This window comes from Phaethon lepturus, unplaced genomic scaffold, assembly GCF_000687285.1.
Source record: "Phaethon lepturus isolate BGI_N335 unplaced genomic scaffold, ASM68728v1 scaffold20791, whole genome shotgun sequence".
Taxonomy (NCBI): Eukaryota; Metazoa; Chordata; class Aves; order Phaethontiformes; family Phaethontidae; genus Phaethon; species Phaethon lepturus.
In genome coordinates, this window is record NW_010517254.1 from 251 (window position 1) to 27,831 (window position 27,581).

Sequence of the window (27,581 nt, forward strand, 5' to 3'; positions counted from 1 at the left end):
GGCGTTTTGGGGGCTGGGGGTCCCTCCGGGTCGTGGTAATCCCCGGCGTAGCACATGTGTGCGGGAGGGGGGTCTGGGGGGGACACAGACAGCCACCAAAGTTACCGCCACCTGACACTCTGTATTCAACTGTCAGGAGCCCGAGACGGAGCCCAAACCTGCGGCTTTATTCCTGTGTTTCCAATCTGTGTGCATTTCCCAGCAGTATTGCAATTTGACACGTGTGTGTATGTGTGCGTGTGTGTGCTTTCCCCTTCCCTTGAGACAGCCTGTGCTTCCTTGGGATTTATTTTTTCTTGTATTTGTGTCTTAAATTTCAAACCCTGTTATTGCTGGTTTTGTGCTTTTTCTCCTCCTCCCAGAACTCGGGAATCGCTCCTGTGGATTGTGTCAGGGATCCCAGAATAGGGCGAATATGGACCAAAACTAAGGAGTTGGAGCTGTCTGTCCCCAAATTCAAGGTACCGCCCCCGGCTTAGCTCTGTGTTCTTGTTTATCTGGGAGTGAAGCTTCAGTTCCATATAGTTTAATGGACTGTTTAAATGACAGTCACATTCCTACTAACATTATTATTGTTTGGCAAACTGTTTAACAATGACCCTCTTCTACAAAGATAGCAAGAAATCAATGCACCTGTCTAACGAGATCACTTGAAGGTTTTGGAACTGTGTCCTGGGGGCTTCTTGGGTGCAGGGCAGCGGAGGGGGGCTCTCTGCTGACAGCACTGCTCAAAATGCATATTTGTAGCCCAGAATGGAGCCGGTTTCAATGAATGGCTGCAGCGGCAGAAGCTGGGCTCAGCTCTGGGGCTCATCCTAGAGCCTTGGAGGCAGTTTTCTTTCCCCAAAGTTTGCAGGCTGCTTTAACCCTTTCCCTCCCGTGCCATCCTTCTGCCCTCCCCCAGGCTTGTTAAAACGCTGACGATTATTTTTATCGCCCCCCGCCCCATGCCCGTTTCCAGATTGACGAGTTTTACGTGGGGCCAGTGCCTCCCAAGCAGGTCACCTTTGCCAAGCTGAACGACAACATCCGCGAAAACTTTTTGACCGACATGTGCAAGAAATATGGCGAAGTGGAAGAGGTGGAGATCCTCTACAACCCCAAGAACAAGAAGCACCTGGGCATCGCCAAAGTCATCTTTGCCACCGTCAAGGGTGCCCGGGAGGCCGTCCAGCACCTTCACAACACCTCCGTCATGGGCAACATCATCCACGTGGAGCTGGATACGAAAGGTGAGGGGGCACGTTTTGGCCTCAGGCGTTTGTGGCGTGCAGTGCCCCTGCCTGTCCCTCTCCTAAAACGAGAGGGGGGCCTGGCCATTAGACACAACGAGGGGAGCGCTCCTGTCCCCCGGTGAGCGGGTCTGGGTTCTGGGGCCTTTGCAAGTCACGTGGAGCCAAATGTGTTGTCTGTTGCTAGGAGACAGCCCTGTAATTTGCAAAATGCTGCCATCCTGCCCGTCCCCTGCCTGTACCCTGCTCTCTGCCCTCGGAGGCCTCTCGTGCCCCTCATCTCCGTGTCCCAGACTGGCCCCACTCGGCCACCTCCCGGAGCTGCTGGACCCCGCTGCGCCTTGGCTTTTGCAGACTTGGGGGTTTTTGGGCAAACCTTGGGGTTCCTGGGACCCGGATCGCTGGATTCTGGTGGTGGCAGCGGGGCTGGGTGCTGTCCTCTGTGTGCCTGGCATTTCACTGACACTTAGCTGCAAACTCGAGGCTGGCAGCAAAAGAGTGCACACGCAGCACTTGTCGGTGTGTGTGCGAGTGTGTAAGTGTGAGACTGTCTCTTAAAGCGACAGGAGCCCCGAGTCGTGGAGGTGCCCGGCCCTGGGGAGCCCAATAAAGTTTCTGGAAGTATGAAAGCATTGCATTTCACCGCTTTGTCTTTTTCTGTTTCCTCCAAGCGCGTTAGTGAAGGGCTTTGCTAAAATGTGCCTGAATTTTAGAAAATGTCTATAGCTGAGGAGGTGTAGATCAGTTGCCGCTTGTACTTCTTCATTCCAAACAAGGCGTTTCTACTTTAAAACTGACTTACCAAGCCCTTTCTTGGGACAAGGACGTTGTTAACACCATTTTCTTAAAAATTCTGATATTTTTCTTCATTGAAAGGTTTCAACAATTTAGTGCACAATGTATAGAGTAGCTGGTGTGCCACATGTGGTAAGAGGGTATAGTAGGATGTTTATTGACATTACTGATCACCGTTAGAAGAAGAACCACAGTAGTAGTATAATATTTTCTATTGTGAGCTAAGCTTGACCTTACATATGTATACTTTGAAATTCCAGTATCACTAATTTTTACAGGCAGGCTCCTTCCCTTGCTAGCTTTGAAATTTGAAGGTAAAAATTACATTTAAGAATAAATTAACCATTTGTAGATTTTAATAATGTAAGCTAAAGCAGGCTCGTAAGCGGTGGATGTCTTAATGAGAGGCATTTTAAACAAACTGATTGTACTACATTCCTCCTTGTTCTCTTCCGTTTATAAACTACTCTGCAAGTCTTGAACAGGCAGCTGTTGAGGAAAGTTAGCTGTGCATCAGGGAAACAAGGGGTGTTTATGCTTCTGTTTCTTGGGAGAAAACATTGGAGTCTTAGTTTCAAATTGCATTCTTGTTTTGTTTGCCAGCTCTATGCTTATAGTGTTGGGGTTTTTTTCCACAGTTGCATTTCTTTCATTCTAAAAGAGTAAGGCTGTCAGTGTGCTATAAGCTGTCAAAATCAAGTAAAAACGTTATTCCTAAAATAGCATTAGCAGGTTAGGACATTCTATATGTATAGTTTTCAACATTTCTTTCTAGTATTCAGCTTTTCAAGAGAATGAAACATTGGTTGACTTGATTTTCATAGTCTAGCAAAATAAATATTAGGAGAAAAAGTGTCGTTTTATCTGTCTGGCCAGAGCACAGGGCTGGTAATCTGGAACTAATAAATCCAGTTTCCTCATCCTAAAACAGGCTAGTTTAAAGCAACTTTTCTGCCCCAGTTTATTTAACTACAGAATGGACGCACTTAATAGTTGCTTTTCCTTAGAGAAATAGATAGGAATCGTTTCACATTCATAAACCTCTTTGAAAATGAAAGTGTAACTTTTACTGCATAATATTTGGGATATGGGGAGAATTATGAAACTTTCTAACAGTTACTTTGTATTTATTTAAAAACAAGTTTTAAAGAAAGCCTAACACTTCCATATGCACGGTGTTGTTGTCTTTTTGGTGGAGCAGTGTGTGTTAATATTTCAAGCAGCTCTTCAAGCTCTTGTCTTGAAGAGATCTATTTTGTCATGACTTGAGCTGAACTAAAACAGTTGACATGGTTGAGGATGTGGCTCAAGACTTTGTGACCTGAGATTTGATAACCAAATAACCTCATCTGCAGTGTTTATTCAGGATAAATGAGTCTGTTCCAGTACACAGAATCAGTGCTTTGCTTTCAAATTGCATGGAGTGATTCACAGGGAGTTTGGGGTTTGATTCTGCAGGACTTCCTCATGAAAATAGTCCTGTTCCAGGGGAGATCTTGCCTGAATTAGTTTTCTGGGCTCAGGTGCTGGGTCTGTCCGTTTTTCTAAGTATTCATCTTTCAGAGCAAAATTCAGGCAGTTGCGGGGCGTGATTCTGTTGCCCTTGAAGCTGGTAACAGATTTCTTACAGACTGCGAAATAAGTGGGATTGGGTTTTTGTAGTAATGAAAAACCCAATGTTAAGAAACTGTGTCTTTGTAGAACTTAGGAATGAAAAGACAGTAACAATATATGGGACAGTTTGCTTCTCTGGCTTTTATTCTTTGAAGGATGCCTCTGAGCACACCTTAAACTAGGGGGGGAGAAAAAAAAAAGGATTTGTCTGTGTCTTTTTGGAAAAGCAACGTTAACGGTTTTGTCCTCAGCATTCCCATGCATCGTGTCTGCAGTAATAACAGCCAGTTTCCACTAGCAAGGTGTGTTGGGAGAGCTTTCTGAAGTGGCTCTGGGTGTTGGCAGAGGCTTGTCCCTTGGGTGAGAGTTTCACTTCTCAATTCTGCAAGCTATTTGCTTGGCACTTTGGAGGGGAGGGAAACTGCTGCTCTCCAGAAAGCATGGTAAAGAGCAGAGCTGCCCAACAGGCTGAGAAGAGGAAAAAGGATTTAGAAACCTCCTTGCGTTGGCTGGAGAAGGGAATGTCTGACTTCACTTGCCCAGCAGATTATTTAAAAATGATCCCTACAAGCCTCAGAGGCGATACCTGCTTCTCTGCCGCATGGATGCAGCAGGTTGGGAGCAGTGGCAGGGTTGTGCGGGTGTCAAGAATATGTATTTTTACATAGGCTTTGTTATTTCTGTTTAATCAACTCTTCCATTGTGGTCTGCACAGGTGAAACCCGCATGCGATTCTACGAACTGCTCGTTAATGGTCTTTACACTCCTCAGACCCTTCCCGTAGGCACCGAACAGGATGTATCGCCAACTGTGAATGAAACTCTCCAGGTATGTTTGCTTGGCTTTTTTTTTAAGAATAACTTTCTAGAAAATTCTGAAGAAACGCATCATTAGCGTTAGTGTTTTAACACTTTTAATTTAGCTTCTTTTTTGTGTGTCTTGCCATAGTTTCAACGGATGTTACTAATTCACATTTAAATATAACTTGCTCGTAATTGCCATAGCAAATGTAACTCTGTGCGAACGCAGTGCATGTGGCTAATCTGTATGCCGGTGTCTGCATAGCGTGGTAAGTGCTTTTTGTCTTCCAGAATGAAAAATACCTACAGAACCGACAGTGTGTGCCCTATTAACATTAGAAATTCCTGCAGTTAAGAGGACTGGATCAGATCTGTCCCTGAGATGAGATTATTCCCTTGAAGTCAGGGGGAATGATTTACAGTGGTACGTTTGGCCTAGTGTCTGCAGTATATAATCCTTAGTGCGTATGCTCTTCAGACTTGCTTAAAGGCTAAAAGAGGGAAAGTGTCAAATCTTGAAGAGTGGCATCAATTTTTCCAGAATCTTGATTAGTCACCGGAATCAGTTGTTAGTAAAAGCAGGGGACAGAATTCCTGAGGGCTTCCAGGGGTCCCTCAATATTTAGGGGATAATTCTCTAAATGGCCTTGTACAGTTACTTGCTCCCCCATGAACCCCACTGGGATGGGGGGATGAGGGGGAAGTGAAGCCTGTTTTTGTGAAGTCGTCAGCCCCCTTGGCTTGTCTAAATTTACTTTGGCTCCTGATTGTGGCTTAGGAACCCACTTTAAGGCATCAAATTGGAAAGAGATTTTTCAGAGTGTTTCTTTCTTCTCTGTACTTCTCTGCACTCTTACGACTTCTTTAAATGCCATAATTTAATTAATTCTGTGATTGGATGTTTTCACATGGAATGTGAAAATCCCATTGATCTGAAAAAATAAAATTCTTCTCTTCTCCCACCAACCACCCCAACAGCAACAAGGCAAAAGCCCAGTATCCTCTTAAGAAAATCAGAGCCTCTTAAAGAAGCTGATTCTTCCTTACTTCCCAGCAAAGTGTTCTTAAAGGCAGGAGGGAGGCAAGTGATGATTTTGCTGGGAATCCAGTATGAGCAGGGCCTAGCTTTTAATTTCTGCTGGTTACAGCATACCTCAAATAAAGATGGTCAGATTTGTTCTTACTCTTTTTTCAGGGTTAACAGCAAAACACGTAATTGATGGTATCCCCCAAAGTAGTCCCTGCTGTAATTATCTTTAAGATTGTTTCTCTAGCTGTTGTGTTCATGTATTATATTATTATTCTGAATTTATTTTTTTCCCCAATTACCACCAAAATTATTGCTTTGTGGGTAATTTTAACTGTTTGCATCATGTTCTTGTCACTAGAATCTGCCAACAAGCTCCTTTGCTTGTTGTAGCTTAGTAAAATACTGACATTTGCTTTCTGCCCTCATGCAGAGCAGCAGAGACCTGACAGTTCTGCAAGCCACAATCCCTGCCTCCAGGCCAAATCCCCAAACCCCACTAAAAAACAATCCGCTTCACGTCTGCACCAAAGGTGCAGAGATGTGGATTGTAGCAGGAGGCACATGGCTGGTTCTTGACCCTCTCTGTGGGTTTTAGAACAGTTGAGGAAGAAGCTTCTCTGATTGTCCATGTGGTCATGGTCTCCAGGGTCACAGCAAGAGCAAGTCCACACTATTGAGTGGGTGAGGTGTGTGCGAGTGTAGCAGGCAGGCGAGAGCTCAGCTTGGGTTTGATGGTGCTGGCATGCTATAAACAGGTTGTTTTAAGGGTCTCTTTACCTACGAGTGCTTGGGAGAGTAGCAGCCAGCTTGTGCTCTCACCAGTTAGCTATCCTGGTGTGCTTTTGGGGAGTTGGAGCTCAGTCCTGCCTGTTTTGCTACCAGGAGGATTCTCACTGAGCTCTTGCTTTGCATTATGGCAAATTGATTCTGGTGCTGATGATTAGCATGGTACTGTTATGACTCAGCAGAGTCTGAGCTGGAGCAGGGCTGCTCCTAGAAACCCCCTGAATGTGCCTGTGAAGGGAGTTGCAGAGCCAATTACTTGGCTGCTCTGTAGTCTTGTAGGGTTTCAGTTTCAAATGCCATCATTTGGTAGTGCTCTACCTGAGCATTTGTCTTTGGGAAGGGGTTTAAAATGTGTTTTTAGGAGCTGAGAACTTTTTGTGCTTTTTGTACCTGTGGCCTTCTCCCTTCTTGTTACAGATGAACGTTTGGTAGGGAGGGTGGTGGGTCAGCTCCCTCGGCTGAACCAACACAAAGCCCTGCTGCACAGGTTTGGCTGCAGGCTGACAGTTTGCTGAATTGTATGTTTTGATGTGTTCGCCAAAAAAATTAAATTGATAATTTAATATCTCAGAATGTTCTTAGTTTTCTTTCCTATTTGTGATTTAGACAAGCCTTATGTAGCTGATGGAAATTGAAACTCGTTTAGCTAAAAGCATTGTGCAAGTCTCCTGTTCACCTGATGCTTTTGGGTGTAGCTTATAAGGAATACTATTTTTTCTGCTTTCTTCTTCCTCCTCTTATAAACATGTCCCTCTTTGCTTGCCTTTTTCTTTTAAATCAAAGGGAACTGTTAATAATGGTTAATGGTTTGTGTTTTCAGGGATGCTGTAACCTATTCTTATTTTTTTGCAATGGAAATCAGTGCGAACTCCTGGGTACTCGGCTCCTCAATGGATCAGACAAATATGTTTTAAAAAGTGTGTGCTTAGGTGCTTTTCTATCTTCTGTCTTTATAGTTGACGGATTCCCTGAAGCGCCTGAAAGACAGTAACCTTTCTTCTGCGGGATCTTCTGTTACCCCAAACAGTAGCACGCCGTTTTCCCATGACACAGCCTATTCCAGCTGTCGGCAAGATACCCCAAACTCGTACAGCCAATTTACCCCACAGTCCCAAGGAACACCTCACACCCCACGGTTAGGGACACCGTTTTCCCAGGATTCCACCTATTCTAGTCGTCAGACAACGCCTGTGTACCATTTTGGGCAGGACAGTGGGTACAAACCCAGGAGACATGAAACAAAATTCACAGATGCCTACAACCGTCGACCGGGACATCACTATGTTCATAACTCGGCAGGTGTTTACCGAGGGACGGAGCATCAGTTTAGTACGTACAAATCCCATCAGCAGGAGCCAGTTCAGTTCTCTCACACTCCTCCCCTGAGCCACTCTAGTTCTTCGAGCTACAAATCTGCCTTCTCTCCCTACCAAGCACCAGCTGTATTTCCCCAATCTGATGAACAGCAGTTTCCCCAAACTTCCAGGGAACCAGAGTACCGAAGACCTGCGCCACCTCCCACCGAGATGGTTGTGGAAAGCAGCGCTGCCACTAACATCGATTTTGTCCCGGTGAAGGAGAAACAGGAGGAGCCTCCGCCCTTGCCCGATTCGAACTCTGTTCCTGAACCGAGCACAGCATCCTTCTCTCAGACTCCAGAGAGAAGCGAGACCCCCGGCACCCCCACCATGGAGTCGGAAATGCAGCATAACAGTTTAGACTCAAGGATTGAGATGCTCTTAAAAGAGCAGAGAACAAAGTTACCCTTTCTTAACGAGCATGACTCGGATAATGAGGTCCGAATGGAAGGTAGCCCTATCTCCTCTTCTTCTTCCCAGCTCTCTCCCATCCCAATGTACGGTTCGAACTCTCAGCCCGGTTACAGAGGTCAGACGCCTTCGTCGCGCCCTTCCAGCACAGGTCTGGAGGACATTAGCCCAACGCCGTTACCTGACTCTGACGATGACGAGCCCATCCCTGGGACGGCTTCTCTGAGTCAGAATTCCCGGGGGACGTCAGAGGCCGGCATGACTCCCATTGATCAGCTGAGCAGGACCTCCAAAATTGAGACCTCGGAGGCTAAAGAAATGGTGCCTGGTGACCAGACTCCAACATCAGAAAAAATGGACGAGGTAAGTGAGCTGGAACTGAGTTACGAAGCTTCATGCATATCCCCAGAGCTGGACAGGGCAGGGAATCGCTCTTTTAATGTTGTTAGAGTGTAGGGTTTTTGGTGTCTTTTTCTTTTACTCAAGGCAGCTGGAAATGAGTTAGTCATGACACAAAGTGATGGTCTTAATCAACTTGCCAGTCTCCAGCTTTCCCTGTTTATAATAGCAGCCTGCTGCAATTTATAGCTTCAGGAGAGCTCAAGGACTGCACAAGCCACGGAAGTTTGGCCAGTGCTCATGCTGTGTGAATGTCCTGAGTGTCGACAGACACTTAAGCCACTAGAGGAGTTAATCGAGCACTTTCTGCCATTGCTTTGGTCCCTGCGCGTGGGTGTGTATGTATGCACACACTAGCTTAACGGGGCTTTCATGTTATGCCGAAGTATTGAATGTATACTTTGTTTGATAGCTCTCCAGCTATTTATGCCATCTGGTTTGAACGGGAGACAGTTGCTGGGTTTTAATACTCGCTTTGCTCAGTTGCAAGGGGGAGGTAGTTGGCTTGTGGGGGATGTGCTCCACTGAGTCTTCCAATAATAGAGCGGAGCTTGCAGCCTCTGCTGGGGCATCTGTGGCTGAAGGGACAGCGAGAGCTTAACTGTGTGGAATGGTGCCAGCAGACAGAGAAATTACGTTGCATGGCGTGTCTGTTTGGGAGGTCTGTTGCAACAAATGTGAGTATCGCTGCAGTGGATGTGTCGGTCCTATTCTGCTGTGTCAAAGAATGGTCAAAATACAGATCTTTACCAGAGCCTTTCTCCTTGGTGTTTATCATAGTCACGAAAGCAAATGAAAGTGCTGTCCCTGGTGTGCAAGAACTCTGCAGTAAGGGGACCTCAACCATCCAAGCAGGCTGGTCTTGTGTAAATGTCCTGAGTGTGGCAGAATAATTTACTCATGAAGGTTTGCTGGGGTTAAGCTGGCAGAATGGATTTCCCTCTACTGGTCTGCAGTCGTGAGGTTTTTCACCCGAGAAGTGTCTGCATTTCAGGAGAGGGGGAGCTACTCCTGTAGGTATAGGCTTTGCAGAGTGCTTAACTGGAGGAGATGCGCTGCAGCAGTAACATAGTGCAGGTCTCAGTGCTAAATAGAAAAAAAAGTAACTGTAGTGGATATTTTGTTTTTTCTACATGCCTTTCCAAACCTGCTTGTCCTTGCAGTTGCCAGTTTAGCCTTTGAAACAATTCAGCTGCTTGAGGTCTCATTCATCATCTAGGCTGGCCAGGCTCCTCTCTTGGGAGGCAAGTCCCTGGCTGGTGGGACCTGTTGATGTATTAATTAGGAATGGAGTTTTGATTCCTTGAGCTCGGTCTGGCAGGCTTAAGAGGGGATACTCTTAGTTTGTCTAAAAAAATGAGGAAGTCATCCCTCATCTCCTTGCCATTCTGGGCTTGTATCTGCTGTCCTTACTCTCATGGAAGTGGGTTGCAGCCAATTCTGAGCATGTTTAGAAAGATGGATGAATGCCAGCGTGGTATGTGGGGTCAGGCACTTTCTGCAGCCGAGATCAGTGTTGGGGGACTGGCTGGGATGTTGTATTTGTACGTGGTGATACGGGGCAGCGGCGTGCTGATGTCGAAGCCCATGTTAAGTCCTTGTCTCCCTTTAATGAGATGCTGGTGTCAGAAGTTCACGTCGATGGTTGTGTGATACAAAATGATATAAATGCCTCGATCCTCTGCAGAAGTCAGAAAGGTGGTTGCAGGGTCTCCATGCAGGTCATTGCTGCCTTAATTGTCTCCTCCCCCAAAAAAGTTTTATGTTTGTTGCTGGAGCTGTGTATTCGTCCCTCCTCTTGGTTACAAATCACACTAAGCTATTCTGGCATGTTTGAAAAGTTGCCTGTGCCTTTCATTGCTCCTTCTGATGCACAAAAAATGATCTCCATGTGTTTTTGGTTCCTTCCTCCGCCCTTCTTCCCCCCCCCCGTTTTTTTTTTGCTTTAGAAAAAGGCTCTCCTGGCTTCCCTCTCTTTTGCTGAAGGAGCAGAGCTGAACAGTAACTTAACATAGGCTGAAATTTGAGCTGCAGCTTTCCAACTGAGTTAGAGAGGGGCATTGAGCCTGTCTAAGGGCTGGAAAGCTGAACCTCTGGCTTCAGCCTATTGTGATACCACTATTCAACTTTCAGTCCTTCAGAGAATCCTCCAGCAAAACAGAGGGAAGGCAGACCCAAATATTTCTAGTGGCTGTGTGGCGTGGGGAGCAGAGCAGAAATGATATATTAGCATAGGGAGGGCTCATTAAGTATCATAAGGAAGCAATAAAGGGCAGAGAGTTTGAACTTCTTATTTACTTCATATTTGGCTCTTCAAGGGTCAGAGCAGCCCCAGGCCAGCTCTCTTTGGGCGGGTGCTCTAGCTGGGAAAATCTCAGGATTCATAAGGATGCCAACAAAGTTGCAGGGAAGTTTTTCCTGAGACAGTAGGTGTTTTTCAAGGACCTATTCCTCTTTTCCATCAAAACAAGCACGATTTTTGTCAATGATTGCTAATACGGTAACATTTGTTCTATAGGTGAAGCGCTGTCAAATCGTCAGGCAAGTTAGCCACCCCAGACTTGCCGTAAGTAAAGGAGGTACAGCCAAGCCCCAGCAATTGCTCTGATTTATCATGCAAGACCCCGGAGTTTGATTTCAAGATCCGGTATGATACTCCTACGCCAGAGCTTGGCAGGGAGTTTGGGTGTGGGAGAGGAAGGGCTGTGCATCTGTCTGCAACACCTAACTCCGACTAATCTCAGAGCAGTGATTATGGTCTGCAGAGAAAGTCCTGCTAAGCTTAGCCGAGGGACGAGCACTGAGAGGTGGAACAGAGCAGGATGTGGGCAGTACGAGGTAAGAGGAGAAAAGGGATCCTTTACAAACAGCGCAACCTGCCAGCCAGGAAGACAAGGCAGAGAGGGCTTTTTCAAGAAACTAGAAGATGGCAAGGAAAGAGAACAGATGAGCTGCATTGTTATTTTAGGAAATTTCTTGAGGGTAGCAATGTACAAACTTTCCTTCCTATGTTGCTGAGAGATAACAAGGAAAGAATTGTAATAACTTCTTTCTCACAGGATCTTTGCTATTTCAGAAGTGTAAAGGTTAAGTAAGTACAATTTGACGTTTTGACATCCCATTTGAGCCAGGTCTTGGTTTTGCTTGGCTTGTTACAGGAAGAGGCCCTGGCTGTGCATGCTGGAGAGGGTGACAGGATTATAACACGTCACTTTGTTGTATATTGATGATACCTTTCATGTTTCAGCTTATGAACATTTTAGTTTGTGTACGTAACTAGTGTGTAATAGGAAGACTGTATGCTGGACAATGGTATTTTTCCAGTTTTATAAGTAAGTACTTTAAAAAGTACTTTTTAATTGAGGGATCAACAGACTCCTGTCTTCCTGGTAGTTTGGCTAAGTACCTAGTTACTGTGGTGGGAGGGGTATCTTAAAAATGTCAAAGATAATCATAAAAATAATGAACTTGAAACACAAATGAGGTGAGAGCAGTTCTCACAGCTGCTTGCTGTGAATTTTAGCAAATGGTTTGGGGAGCAAACTGGAAGTCTCACGGTGCACAGCCGCCCTAGAGACCCTGAAAGCCACTGCTGTCACCAGCACCCCTCAGTGTCTCAGAGGCTGTTGTGAATGTTTTTAATGCTGTGCTGGATGCCGAGGTGCCTCTTACGGGACAGCATCGACATCCCTGTGACAAGCTGTGTGTGTGCAGCAGATCATCTTGCAGTTTTCCAGGGAGAATTTCTGAGCTGCGCTTACACATAGATGAGGTGGGTCAGGCTCAGCCCTACAATGAGCTCTGCTGAAGTCCCTGAGGTTACATCTGGGCTGAATTTGCACTTCGCATTGAAGTATCTTCGGGTTCTTGTGTGGTCGCAGCCAGAACTGGAAGAAATTTATGTTGAAGTGTCACATTGTCCCTCTGGAGCGTTAGCAGGATGTGATGACATTCTCCACAAGTCACTGCATCGTGTCTTGTGCCACTCCACGCTGCTGCATCCCCATCCAGACAGGGCTGTGTTTTAGTAGCAGGTAAATGATTCCCCTTTCCTACAGAGCCAAGTTCAACCTCTAGTTGTCACGAGTGCCTGTGAGAGAAGGCAGTGCCCCGATGCTGTCCAGGCAGCGAGAGGAGCTGCAGGGGGTTTCTCCACCAGCAGTACCTGCAGCAGTTGTCCCAGGAGCGGTCGATGCCCCTTGGAGCGGTGCTGTGCAGGAGCGAGTCAGTCTCTGCCGGCAGAAGGATGCTCTCTCCTCTTGTACCCTGCTCCCATCCGTAGGTCGTGCGGGGTCGGAGGCAGCACTGCATTCCTGGGACGTTGGTGGCGGGTTAGATGGAGCATCCTAAAGATGAACCCAAACACATTCTACTAAGGGATTTTTCTGGGCTGGAGAGTGCAGAAGTGATTTATTCAAGGTAAATGCACATTAAGGCTTAGAAGGTAGAGTCTTAAGAGCCAGGAAATTTGATACCTTGGTTTCCACAGTAACTGTGTAAGAGCGCTTATGTCCATAAGTAGCTGGTATGTATGTATAATATATATGGATACACCTGGGATCCAATTTACAGCTAGAGTGGGATTCATCATTCTGGAAGGAGCCGGGGAGAGTAGATGTGGGGAATGGTTGCTCTGAATGTCTTTTTTTTTAATTGAAGAAGGGAGAAAAAACTTAGCGCTGTGATTTATGCCCAGTCCCATAAACACTTTTTCAAATTTTCCTGCCTCCTGAGCTCTTACAAATGCAATCATGCCTGACAGAACCGGTTCCTAATGGAAACTCAAAAAAATAGGTATATGTTATGACCATGAATTTCCAGAAATGCAGCCAGCCAATGCCCAGGCAGCAAATATTTGGATGACTGCTGTGGTTTTACATGTGAATTACACCCGCCGTGTTAAACCTGTGAAATTAAAATGAGAGTGAGGTGCTTAAACTGTGGGTTCAGTTCTGCCCTCCCTGACCTATGCACAGCAGCAGTGAGAAGCCACAGGGACTTCAGGGGATCTTGTGGAGTTTAAGCTTGTTCAGAAAAGAAAGGCAGCACACAAATCCCTCAAAAGGTGATTTAAATATGACACTACACTGAACCCTGTCGAGAGCTCAGAGGTCTGTTCAGCCTCCGCATCTGGAGGATGGAGCGCACTGGGCAGGACTGCAGCCCTACGTCCTCCTGGGGATGCTCGGGGCTGAGGGTCGGTTCCCATACAACCCAGCCGAGGTAAGGATGTCCTGGCTCCTGAAGCAGTGGAAATGCACGGTATTGTTACCTTACCTTTTTCTTCAGAGCTGATATTGGAAGACCACAGGCAGGGACTGCTTCCTTGTACGTCTGATTCATTTACCACACGACAACCCGCTGCTCCTACAAAAATTTACACGAAGTAGAGAAGCCTGTTTGTGTTTGCCAAGTTGTTTTTTCACTTTTGACTTTTTGTATTTGGCTCCAGTTTGATTCTTGGAGTGCTTGCAAGGCTGGTGGTTAGCAGAGTAGAGGGCTTGACCAGCCAAATGTGTTCAATATAGGAAGCAGCGAGAGGTAACAAGCCCAGTGTCAGCTTTTACAGTCACTTTTTTGGAGCAGAATTGCATAGGATTCACCCGGTGTTGCGCGTGATGCACCCCCTCACATGCGTATGCTCATGGGGGGGAGAAAACCTAAACTGAGAAATATTTGACTGTTGATGGTGTGGGTTTTTTGGATACCTAACAACTTCAGTGAAATGAGAGAACATGTCTCTTGTTGATAACAGAACTAGAAATGGTGAAATGCTCTGGAGTGTAACTGAAAAATAGAAAGCAGGCTGTGGTTGGGAGGCTGAGTGGTTCTTTCACTCTCTCATACCAGGCCAGGATTTTGAGGCTTTTGCATTTTGCATACCTAATAGAAATGACATTGCTATCCCTTTTTATAAATCACTGTTGCTGATTATACTCTTGCCACTAGCTCAGTTCGTTCTCTGTTTTGCCACCAGTGACTTTCTGTAAATTTTCAATTCCTGGTGGACTGGGTACGTATAATTGAATTGCTTGTTAATAGGTAGAGCACTACTTATTTTGTGTTTATGTAATTTACAGATGCTCTGCTGCGCTGGAAACTTAGATGTGAATTACAATGTTTAACCATAGCATATAGCTTGTGGCGGAAAAATACTTGCAAGTCTGAGCTCTGCAGACCATTTACAGTTAGAGAGCCCTTGGTGTCTTCCTTTTGCTGCCTAAAGAGTTCTTCCTATTCTTTTCAACACTCATGTTTTAGGGACGATATTGAATGTTCGGATGTCATAAATGCAGGCTGGGAAGCCTCACATTGAAGTGACATGTTTTCCTCGCAGTTTCTCCAAGCCATTATTATTCTAGTTGCATTTTGCATCTGATGGTTGTGAAAAGTGACCAAGGGAATGCAGACAACTCACTGGATGGCAGCGTGCATTGCAACATGCAGTGACACAGAGAAAATGTGCCAGTGTGTTAGGTAATCAGCAGAAATATTGAGAAAATAATTGCTGTTAACATATTGTGCTGGCAGCCGCCAGAACAGCACTAATTTCTGGGTCTGGTTTTGAAGAAGATGGAGCAGCCGCTGTGTTCTATATGTGTCTGTGTCTGACAGAGAGAGTGAACAGACGAGCGCTTATTCAAATTTCTGCTGGCTGTTGCCTTTCCTGGAGTCCTCTAAATAGATGCAGTTCACCAGTAGAACGTTTTTTTTCCCGTATGCATCAATCTTGAGTCCCATGACTTTGCCACCCCCCTTCTATTAGCTTTAATTTTCAGTTTGGGTTACTTGTTTTGTACCTAGTGAAGATGGGGCAAAACTCAAAACGAAACCCATGAGTTTGTTAACTCTGCGCATCACGTACCTGCCCACGAGGACTCCTTTGACCCAGACATGTTACTGCTGTCTCAGGCTTTATTATGGAAGTGCAGTGCTTGCTTTTGGAAATGCCTGTTCATCAAGAGAAGGTGGTTGCTCAAATTTTTCAGCTCCTAAAAACAAAGTATTTAAAAAAAAAAGTTTTAAAAAAAAGTCTTAAAGAAGTTTTTTTATTTGCTTAGTGCTAAAATAAAGCCAGTGGCTGCTTTCCAGCAGTGCAGACAGGCCCGATGAGGTCAAGATGCATATAAAATAGCAAGAGAGCAAACTGGAGTTTCTCATTTCTCCCCAGGTTGGAATAGGTTCCCTCCTCCGGGCGTTGCAAAAGCGTTGCTTCAGGAGCAGTTTGAGTAAAGGAAGTTGTTCGCGGCTTGGGCTTCGGCAATCGCTCTTTGCATAGAGGGCACAGCGAGCGCTGCGCAGGCACGGCGCGGGGAGGAAACGAAACTGCTGCTTGAACTCCAAGCTGGCAGCAGTTCTTACGGTTTGGAGGTTTGGTTGCAAAAGGGTCAGACAGCTGTAGCAGAACTTCCAGTTTTCACTTGTTGGGACTTGGGTGTTTCGACTTAGGCACTTTTTAGTGGCATTTGGATTTGCTGGCTGCTCTCCACGTGTGTGCTTGGTGGAGTATGTGTTTGCGTGGAGTTGATAACTGCGCACTAAGCGCAATTTATCACACACCTTTGACCAGCTCACCTGCATTTCGCCCAGTATCTCCCTCTCTCCGTATCAGGCAGTAAGTCAGGGAGATAGTTAGGAAAAAGGGTCTGGAGATGGTGGGGAGGAAAAGGAGTAGCAAAGATGGTCTCGCCAGGGTCCAGTCCTTCCCCTCTTTTCTCCCTGCCTGCACCTTCAAGCATTCAAGGTGGGATGTCCTCAGGCTCACCACTGCCCGGATTCCCTGTATCATTGAGTGCAATGGCATGGAGCCTTCGGAAGAAGAGGGCTGTGGGTGGTGCGGGTTCGGTGACATGAAGGAAGGACTGTGTTTTGTTTTTCCTGGGGTTGAAACAGCCCTTTGCTGGCCTGGTCAAGGAATCAGATGTCTGCTGCTTTTGTGGGTGGTGTGGAGCAAGAGTCCCTTTCTTATATCCATTTTTTTCCCCAAAAAGACCTGTGTTTCACAGCGAGAAGTATGATTTTGTGCTGATGTCCAAGTGGTGTGTCATCCTCGCGCTGTGCTGGGTTAACATATGTCGCACATGTCAGGGAGACCTTCCCTCTGGAGCCTGGGGGAAGGATTGCAGAAGTAGGTAGCTTCTATCCAGGTTTCCCTTCTCCCAAAGGAGCTTGTTATTTCTGGTGCCTTGTGTGTCCCAGGCAAAACAAAATACACATATTTCAAGTGATAGCAGTGTTATTTGGTGGAAGCAGGAGCTGGTTTAATGTTGGTGCATAGCTCTGGGAACAGTTTCCCAATTCAGTCCTTGTTGCTAAGCGGTTGCCAAATGTGGCATTTTGGTCAGCAGATGTGGCTGAGAGTTTCCAGTGCAGATAATTGAAATACTGTCTTTGAAGGATAAATGTGAGCAACTGTGATCATGGTGCTACAAGAATTTTGCTATTGTCCAGGAAAAAAATTACTTGGAAAATATGAAAATCCTTAGTACCGCCTAAAATTATTCAAATTACAGGAAAACATAAAGGGCAATCTACTGGTTGAATATATGCCATGGAGATGGTGTGAAAGGATGCGTTTTGACAAGGGAATCTCAGTCAGTTTATTTGCTTGTTGATACAACGTCAGGTGGGATGCGTCTCCCAAATTACATCAGAAAAGTGCTAACAGCAGATGGTTTTGCAAACCTGAGGCGTGTTCCAGGTCAGTGAGGAGCAGGAAGGAAGTTGGTCTGGGTTTGGGGGTGAAGGGCAGCCTGGCCCCAGCAGAGCCCTGATGGAGGGTGGAGACCTGATGCTGGGGTTGCTTTTAAATTCCCCGGGAGCCGGCATCGCACAGGGAGCGCCCAGCCTGGCTGCAGGACACCAGAAGTAAGCTGTGATCCCCGCTGGGTTGGATGCTCAGACTTCGGCTTGAGGATATCTTGTCGTGGCTCGCTGCTGGGATGCACGGGCCACCAAAGGGCTGCAGTCAGGGAAGTGCCTTTTGGCGTGGTTACTGCAGGTGCGCGGTCCTTTGGGGGGACCCCGGGTGGCTTTTGCAGCCCTGCTCAGCTGGCTGGGTGTTGCTGTGGGGTCACGGAGAGGGGGGAAGAAGCAGACAAGGGAGACGTGAGGGGCGGCGCGGGTGGGTTTGCGCTGGGTTTTTTGGCGGTCAGCCACTGTGCAGTAGGTGCAGCTTCCGCATGGCCTCTGTCTTCGCTCTGAAGGGGTTTGTGTGGATCTGCTTTCAATGTCCAAGCTGAAGAAAACCCGAGCTTTACATAGTACCGTGCCTTTAAAAAAAAAACCCCACAAAAAAGAGAAGGGCAGTTCATAGTAGTCTCTAGACTTCTGAATTGGGATCGAGAGGGTGTTACAATTAGATTTTATTGTTAAGTGAATTTGGGGCTAAATGTACAAACTGAGTTGTAAGAAGGATGATTATTGGAGCCTTGTTATGACCCCGTTTTTGCAGTATTTTTACTATTTTAACTGAGCTCTGGTATCAAGAGTATCGTGCAGCGTAACTCTGTTCTAGCGAGGCACAGCCTTAGTATCCCATCCTGTAAGCGAGAGGTATTGCTTATGGTACGTGGTGTAAGAAGTACCATGCAGCGCTGGTGCTTCAAAAGGTGCTGAGGCTAAAAAACTATTATGTGCAAACCACCAAGCCAAGCTGTTCCTGCACAACTGCTAAAAAAATCAGAAATGCCCATGTCTTCCAGCTGGTCGCCTGAACCAGCGAGCCGTGCGTGGGGTGCGTGAGCAGAGCGCTGTGTTGAGCTGGTTTTGTGCCTTTCTCACAACTGTTTGACATAGCTCTTTAAATGAGTAACCCGCCTTTTCAAGGGTTCGTATGTAACTTCAAACTAATGAACCAATCTAATGGGAAAGGTGCTTTAAAAAATAAAAGTAAGAGCTGTGTGATTGAGGGTGGTTTGGATAGGTCTGCTCAAGGATGGGCTGTAGCGATGCTGTGCTGCCGCGTGCTTTCGCGCTCATCTTGATCTTTTTAGCAAAGCTCTTTAAAGCAAGTACCAAGGATGTGAGTAAAATAAGTGTTGCCAACACGGGGAGGCCTGAAAGAGCCTGAGGGCTGGGGTGGTGGGTCTGAGGAGCAGGGCGTGGGTCGCCTGGCACTGGCTGCTGCTGAACGGCTCTGCCCGTGCGCACGCAGCCCTTCCTCTTGAGCGGTCGGTCATCTGCGGTACCGCTCGATGACGGCTTCGCTGCAAGAGAGAACAGAAAGAGACTTTGGACTAACTCATGAGTAAGCAAGGCAAAGGCACGTCCTTACCTTTCCTTGCTTGTCTGTGTTGTGGGGGTTATTTCCTCTCGGTTACCGAAGGACCTTCAGTGGGAGGTCAGAGCGGGTCGCGCCGGGCCAAAGCAGCAGCGCCGTGTGCGGTGGTGCTCCCCTCGGGTCCCTCTGCTACGCGCGACCGGCACGTTAGGACGTGATCTTCTTCAGTATTTGCTGGTGGACCTGTCTGCCACAAACGTCTAATCCGTTTTTAAACCCATCTGTGCTTCGGAGTCTTTGCTGTATCCTGTGGCAATGAGGCGCACAGCTCAGTTTTGCTGTAGGTGAAAAGCGTTTCCGTGTGTTTGTTTTAAACCTCCTGCTTGCTAATTAGGGGACAGGTGAGGAAATCAGCATACTTTACCTCTTGTCTCTTTTTTGAATATTTTATGCCTGCACAAATGGCAGTGGGAATGCAGCCCAGCTGTGGGGTATTTCCACTCTGGTAATTTAGAACAATTGCGATTACACAATTTATTTTGCATATAGCGGGGATAGTTTAATAGCAAAAGTTTGGTGTCTTCTAGAAGGCCATGAGAAATGTCATGTCCTGCACAAAGATTATTTTTGTTAAGGGATAAGTCAACGGTTGGCAGCCACAAAGGTTATGTTTCCATCACCCGAGAGGAGTGGTATGGGGAAAACGTTGCCTTTCCCTCACTGAGCAGGTTTTGGAGAGGGACAAAGGTATTTCTGGCTGGATATTGCTTTAGGCTTTGTCTTAGAATGAGGAGTATTTTTAATGTTTTAATGAATAAGTTACGTTCCTTAGCTGATGTGCTTGATTCTCTCCTCTCTGATGGCACTTAGTTAAATCAAAGTACAGCAAGAGAAGGAAAATCTAAGCAGGAGATAAAGCAGTGAAAAATTCAAGATGCCTCCAGAGAGAAGATCCGTAACAGAAGAGAAATGTTACCAAAGGGGAACTGTTTTTTGCTAGCCTCACCCTTACTTTTGAGGAAGAACATCTCTACTCAGGCTCGTTAGCTGCTTGAAATAGGCTTCTTGGAGTGAAGCGTCTCCCGCGGTCCAGTTGGATTTTAATGCATCTACGGCACTTTGCTGGGAAGGACTTGTTAGCTTGTGTTGTAATGCTCAGAAAATGAGTAGAGCCTCTGCTAAGCTCATTAAGGTGCCAGTCATCGTTTGTGGTCGCTGCTGCGAAGGGCTCGCAGCCTGGCCACAGCAAGTTAGGGAGAAATTTTTGTCTTGGGAGCTTCTCGTTCCCCGGGGCCATTCTCTGCTGCGACGTCCCAGCAGGCCCGGAGCACTTTTACCATGTGCAGTGGGAGCTTCACCCAAAGTGGTTTTAAATGCTTTTTGTCAAGATCGGGTCGGGTGGACTGGCTGAATGAAGGATCCTTGTCTTGTCTGCAGCAGTTTTGTTGGGAATTGCAGAAACACCGCAGGTGTCCTGTTCGTCCTGTCTTGGGATGATGGCATTGGCTGTCTCCAGAGCAGAAGGCCACAAGTTTTCTTATTTGAAACCATGCTGTGTTGCCACCGTGACTGCAGTCAAGATGATAACAAGGCCCTAAAGACCTTATTAACAGTTTTCCATCTTTCACGCTTCCTTGTTTCTGCTCAGATAGTTGGTATTGGGGTAGAAGAGAGGTGCTGGGAGGAGAGTAGTGCTGTCTGTGTGAGCTCCCAGCCCAGCAGTGGAGGGCTCATGAAATCTCTGCAAAAGTGTTCAGGAAAGGGAAAGGTTCACTTAAAAATCAGGACTTCACCTCTTTCCCCTTGCTTGTTCCACACATTTTGGAGAGTAAAAGCTGTACTTGTTTGGAAAGGGCTGTTCTGGGCTGCCTCTGTCAGCTGTGGGCTACAGGCTCCTGGGTTTGCTTGCAGGTGCCAAAAACAGTTGGGCCTCTGCTTCCCAGCCACATGGACAGATCAGGAAGACACCCTAGAAATTCAGGGCAAGAATAGCTCAAGCTCTTGGAGAGTGGCAGGAGAAGCCAGGCCCATCATTTGGGATGCCTCTTGAGGAAGAAGGCAAGTGTCTGAACTGCTGCCTCAGGATATACTTAATGGCACCTGGGTCTGAGAGCAGATGGCAGCGAGCAGAAGAGCATTAAAAGATGATACTAATGAATGATCTAACAAAAGCTCTTCTTTTTTGCCTGTTGTCCTTCAAGACCTCGATTCCTTCGTTGCTGCCCTCCCTCTTGAGGAGACTCAATGTTGCACAGGTTGCATTGCAGATGTCCAGGTCTTGCAAATGAAACCGCTGTTGCTACTAACACTGGAAACGCAGAGCGCGCTGAACAGAGCACTGAAAATGCTGCCGTAACTGTAATAGCCACGTGATTTCAGGTACTCGAGGGTATAGTAGTAGTACATAAAAGAAGAATAATATCAAACTGGCCTAGTTCTGCTGATTAGAACTTGTTTAAATACAGTATGTGTACAACCTGTTCTTCAATAGACTGTATCAGCTGGGAAGCTAGACTGTTTTCCAAGCTTACCTGCTTTCTTATTGCTCTGTTGGTAGCGAGGTCTGAGTTCATGGCTTCATTTGACCTACAGTTTAAGTTTGAGGGTAAGCTCAGGGGATGCCGTGTGAGCTCCTGCCTGGCACTGAACTGCAAAGTATCTGTGTACTCTGCACATGCAGTTATTGCACTTTTTTTTTTTTACTTATAGGTGAACTCTGATCTAACGTTTCCAGTTCCCTTTATCTTTGATTGTAAAGTTCCTTCTGCGCTCTAGAAATGTGGATGCATTTCTGCACATCCGTGTGAAGAACAAAACGGAGTATTTCAGCATCATTTGGGAAATGAGTTCTCTGTACACAGTGTGATTTCTCCTGAACTCCTTGGTTTTCTTTGCATCTTTAGAGCGGGAGATGCTTCCTCAAGCTCTACATCTTTTGTGTTTGGACAGACCTTAGAATAAAATCTGCTGATAATAGCTGAGATGGTAGAAAGCAACAGAGAAGCCCATTGCAAGCTTACTGCTGCTTTTCTCTTTTTCAGAGAGACTGGTTCCTCTGTTGGATTTGGCTGGCTTGTTCCCAGGACTCTGCATCACTGAACCTGGTGTCTGAAAAGGGCTTTACCTGAGTAAAGCCAGTCTGGCTGTATGAAAGTCTTTGCGAGAAGCAGAGAACATTCCCTGACTAATTTATCTGTAGGGGGTATTTTCTTGCCACTCTACCATCCTTTTATGCATGACTTAGCTTCCCAGCCGACTAAAACCTTTGAAGTTAGATTGCAAATAGCTCTTCAGCTATCCCTTCCCCCCCATCTAAAATAAGGAAACCAGAACAACCATTGCTGTGGAAAGAGCCTGCCTTGTTACATGGCTCCCCAATGTTAACGCCCCTCTCTCTTTTCCTCCTTACTTTTTCCTACCTCCTCCTCCCCCCATAAAGAAACCTTTTTTTTCCCCTTAATAAGATCTACTTAAGACTTGAGGGAAAAGGCCATGGTTCCAAGAGATGGTAAATCCAATTTTAGGGTGTTTCATATGTGATGAAAAACACTATGGCTGCATGACGCAGCCCCTGAATTGGCACACATTCGCCCTGCCAGTTCGGATTTGTTCATATAATGCAGAAGAGGCGACCGTCCAGGCAAGCTTCGCATCAGGGCACGCACAGGCTGCCCAGGCGTCCTTGATCTTGGGCTGGGGGCCAGTGACTCCCCATCTCATACTCTCACTGTATTTTGTGATCTGCCCAGTTGTGTGATCACATTTGTCTTGGCTCAAATCTGTGCAGTCAGGGGGTCTGGAAGCTTCCAGTCTCAGCATTGATGAATGTGGACCCAGTTAGCCTGCAGTCTTCCTGGAGATGTCCCTGCGGACACCGGAGAGCCTCTTGTGAGTGCTGGGAGCCCAGGGGCAACGTCTGGCTTCTCCAGATATCCTTTCTTCAGTGATCTTGTCAACAGGAACGGTATAACCACATCGTATGCTGTGAAGCTTGCAGTTCAGAGCCTCCTTTCCCTTACTGAAGGGAGAAATACTTGAATTAAACCATCCCCTTTTCTGGAAGGTAATGCACTCAACATTAACAGAGCAAACCCCTTGGCAAGTTATTGCCCTCTTTGACAATTCACCTCCTTAGGCTTTCTGCTGAGGCAAATCTGGCAGTTGTTTTCCTGCTGGGTTAATTTATGGCTCTGAGGCTTGCTATCCTAGGAAGCTCTTGCAGTGGGCTCTTGGAGCTTGTGTTAAAAAATAAAGTATGGTGCTCTCTTGCCAAGAGAAGGGATTTTTGAAAGTTCTGAATGCTGGTTGAGTCTTCTCCCTTTGGGATCATGTTTCTCAAGTCATCTTGTTTCTAGATCAGTGAAGATCTGGTTACCTCAGACTACTAATCACACTGCATTTCGTTCCCATCTCCATCCTCTTTGCTTCACCTAGAGTTGCCTGTCCTTCCCTGGATCTCTTGTTAAATAGAAGCAGTTTTTAGCCTCATGAAGATGCTTAGAGGCAGCCTAAGTGGATGTTTCTTACTGCAGGATGCATCTCAACTTCTGCAAAGAAGAATCCATGTAGCTTCCACAGCCACTGGAGCTTCTATTTATAGTCAAGCAAAAATAGCCTGACTCCCTCATGTTCAATTGTTGCATTTATTTTCTTCTATTTTTCTTTTTTTTGCGGACCACTGCTTCACGTCCCGTGTCACATCTGTGGTCCTTGGGCTTTGCTTTGGGCAATACTGACTTAAGCTACTGCTCCGTTCCTTTCCTTGGAGACATTGATGTTATTTTATTGCTCTGCGGGGAGAAGGCAGAGGATAACCCCCTCTGGAGTCTCAAAAGGTGCCTTGAAGTGTTGAGACCCATCTCAGATGCTCGAGCCGACATCTGATGGCCTGCAGGAAACTGGTGGTGCAGATTTGCATGAGGCTGGGATACCGTCTTTGGCGCTTCTGTGGTTTTAGCTCATTTTATGATCTGAATTCACTAGATTTTTCTAATGATGGCATGGACTAGTGAGCAGCCTTCCAGCTCTCTTGCTGTCCTTAAAACACAAGTCGATTTACTTAGTTTCTAGTGTCAGGAAACACTGGAAGCGAGCAGGAAGACCTTTTCCCTTTGTAAGCATTAGGTCCACACACTTCCCTCCCTTCGAGTACCCCTCCTGCCACACACTGAAAGTCCAGGTGAGCTCCTTCCTCACGTACTTCCAAATCCCAACTTGTGGCATCTCCCCACGTGCAGGACTGTCTCATTAGGGCCAGCACCTGAGGCAGCACATTGCGAGACGCAAACAAGCATCGCGGTGGCTTTTCCTCACCCACATCCCCCCGTTCTGGGACCGACAGGGACTTCTGGGGAATTCTCCCTCGTTCCTTCTGTGGTTTGAGGCATCAACTTAAAGTTCCCTCTTGGCAGTAGAACAACAAAAAAAAGTGGCATAAGTTAGGCTGGTGTTTACAGTGCTGTTTGTTTACAATGAGCACTTGAATATTATTGTCACTTGTTTTACTCGTTGCGCAGCCCTGTAGGTGTCGGAGGATAGTCCGTGCCAGAGCAGCGCTGCTAATAAATACTAGACCAAAACACAAGCTGTGCCAAGACAGTGTGTGTGTCAGGTAGGATATTGTCATTCATAGAGCTTGAATTTTCTTTTTCAGGTAGTGAGAGGTACTTTTGCAATCAATAATAAAGAAACAAAACACCCAAGTAACTTCTCCTGCCAGAAATCTGGCTGTTGCCAGCTGCAATCGCTGTCGCAGCCTTTTTGGTGCCTGGTTTTTTGTAGGACGTGGTGATGAGTCCGTAGCCCTGATCTGTCTGTGTTCTGCTGTGCTTCATTTGCAACCTTTACCTGTGAGTTAGATTTGCAAAGGGCTGGGTAAATATATAGCTATATAAAAATCCTGCAATCTCATGTTCTTGCGATAGAAATACACGTTGCTGAAGATACTTATAATCACTGATCGATAGTGTGTTAATCTTTCCGTTTGCCTGTTTGTGAGCTGGGCATTTTATTATAGTGAAATACCCCCGAAAGCTGGTTTTTGTCCCAACTAAAAGCTGCCGTGATTGTAACCGCGTGCTCTGACAGCAGCAGGAGGACGGGTGCTCTCTTAGCTGCCCAAAGGAGGTTGAAAGACGTGACTAACCGATCTGGAGCATCCGGGGAGGAGGCAGTAAACAAACCTCAGCGTGGATCCAGGCTGCAGTGGTGGTGTGCTGGCTGCAGCGAGCCACCATGGGTGCTGGTGATGGCACAGTTATCTGAACAGGCTTGGAAGCTCACCCGGGAAGGTGCAGGCAGCGGTTTGCTCTGGGGTTTTTTTGCTGCTGTAGCTAAACTGATGGCAAACCACTTTGGGCAGCTCTGCCCTCCTGTGCTCCACTTCAACACCAGTGAAGTACCACCCTTGTGTGTGTTCTTTCAGAGGGAGAGCTATAATTATAGTTAGCAAAGTAAAAATATTTCTGTGTATTGTAAATACAGTGTTGAGTCTGCCTGGTTCATGCCTGACGCCCTGAGGTGTGAATGCTTAGCGCGGTCCCTCTGCCCTGTCCTTGTGCCCAAGTGTCGCGCTCCCAGTAAGCAAAGAGGGCAATTTGGAGGCTCGGCTCCTCTTTATGTGCTTTGCCAAGAATGTATGGAAGCTGCAAACTCCTCTCTCGCTAAAAGCAGATGAAAAATGAACAAAGCAATACTCTCTGAAGCCCTCGCTGTGCTCCAAAATGTAGATTTTGGACTGCAAGAGGTAATTCACTCTGTTAGCAAAGTGGTGGGATTCTCCAGGCCAAACTTGAATGGGCTTGTATATTTTTAAAGGAGTTTTTCATTGAAATTTTGTCTTTGAGGAAGAGTTACAGGTGGCTGGTTTGCATCCTCAGGCTTCCCTTTTGTTCTGGACAATGTTGTAAGAAACATGGCAGGTTTGAAATGTCTCATTCCCTTTAGTGTGCTCTGCTGAAGGAGTCTGAGAAGAAAGGGTTGTGTGTTGGAGAACATGGGCTGTTTTCACCCTGGCATTGCAGCATATCACACTTGGGCCGCTTCCCTTATCAAACGCAGAGTGTGGGCAGCGTGAGCTTGACGTGGGAAGGCAGCCAGAGACGGGGAACAGGTAGTTGGAGGCACCCAGAGTCTGTTCTCAACTCCATCAGCGGCTTGCTGTGTGACCTTGTTTGGTCAGTTGTCCTCTCCCCATCACCTCTGGAGGTTTTTCTTTCTGCACTTTTTTGTAAGGATAAAGGGTGATTTTTTTATTTTTTTTTTTTTTTAAATCATTGGATGGACTTAATCCAAAACCAAGCTTAGGAAAACCTTTTGTCCAAGAGTGACTTCTGATTTTAGTTCTAGCTTTATTGAAAAGCTGCTGCTTAACATTTGAAATGGCAAAGATGTCAGTATTAAAATATGGAGTTTTCTAAGTTTTAGAAAGTTTTTTCTAAGTTTTAGGGCCTAAGGAGTGATTTTTTTTATTGTTTTGTTCTGTTTGGTTTCCTTGAGAGCAAGTTGCAAGCAGGCTTAAAGATTTGCTATTTCTTGCAAGCATGGGATGCTTCACTTCATTAAAGCTAATGACCTTGCATTGTGCTGAATGCCATTGATCCTCTTTTTCATTGTTTTGATGCACCAGAGATCAGCCAGGCTATGTCAGAGTAGTTGCTAAGTTCAGTGATTTAGGTTCCCTACCTCAAATGTAAGTAACTTGGTACCCAGCAGAATATTTCAGTGAAATTAACTCTGAGCTGATGGTATTCAAAATGCATTCTGAAATTCTGAGTAAATTCTTTATCAGATGGCATTTTAAAAAGGAAATGAAAGCATGTGAAGTTCCTCTGCCCGTAGGAAAGGTACCGAATGGCACGTACGATGAAGCTCCCAGCCTCTGCTGCAGTGTCAGTGCTCCTCTGGGTCGGGGAGAGAACAGCCTCTTCGCATCTGGAAACTGCCAAATCTGCATGCAAATATTAGGATGTAGTTTCTTTTTTCCGCAGGTATGAACATTTGCTTGCTAAATGCTGGGTATTGCTCGGAAATGAGACAGATACCCTGCATTCGGTGGCTCTCTACCCTGTAACTATCCAGGAGTGAGATCTCAGGATGTTCCCTTCACTTAACTGAAAAGGCTCTGCCAGGGCTGAAGTGTGTTGTACCAATATTAAAGGTGGCAGTTAGCATTTTGGGTGAACAATGAACGAGGCCATTTATAACTAGTTGTGCTGACGTGAATCTCTCCCAACAAATTTGCATCATTAAAACACCTTTGGAAAAATGTGTCATGCCTATAATTAAATACCTGTTTTGCTAACTCTTAATTTAATTAATGCAAAGTAAAGATGGCAGCACAAATTAATTTAGTTGGAAATGGCTTTTCTCTCCGTGGGCTGAAGGGAGGTTTTCGGGAGGCATTGTACCAGATGCCCTCAGAAATGTGCAGGTGAACTCCAGGACTGATTGACACCGTTTTTTGTCAGTGATGGCTGTGACATCCTCATAGCAGAATGTATGCCACGTATCAGCTCACTTTTTTCCCCTTGTGAGAGCAAAGAGGGAGGCCAGCTAGAAGGTGGTTTCTTTGGGCGGACAACATAGCTACTTTCAGCTCTACCCTGAGAGGTATTTGGTAGCAACCGCAGTAAATCCAGCTTCAGGCAGGTGAATGAAAAGAAATTCATATAACAAAAGATCTTTCTATGTCTCCCTTTGGTTTTTCCTTCTGCATCTTGATCTCTCTCACTCAGTTGGTGCCCATGTTTTTCCTCCTTAGATACGACTTTCCTGTAACTGCTCATCCGCTTTAAATATTCATTCCTCTTAACTTTCTTTAAAGAATTCCTTGTAGATGATCTTCTTCTGGCTTGACCTCTTTCCTAACCTTGTGTATTCTCCCCTTCCACCCCTGTCTTTTTGATCTGTTTCTCCCTGCTGCTTAATCTCTTT

General features: G+C 46.1%; 1 protein-coding gene across 1 annotated transcript in view; it reads left to right on the forward strand.

Annotated features, from left to right (window-relative positions):
- SETD1B (SET domain containing 1B) overlaps positions 1 to 27,581 on the forward strand; it is a 49,700-nt gene that overhangs the window by 226 nt on the left and 21,893 nt on the right. The window contains exons 2-5 of the mRNA XM_010296343.1: positions 363 to 461; positions 962 to 1,232; positions 4,357 to 4,469; positions 7,214 to 8,389. Coding sequence (XP_010294645.1) covers positions 363 to 461; positions 962 to 1,232; positions 4,357 to 4,469; positions 7,214 to 8,389 — 1,659 coding nt within the window. The remainder of the gene's footprint in view (positions 1 to 362; positions 462 to 961; positions 1,233 to 4,356; positions 4,470 to 7,213; positions 8,390 to 27,581) is intronic.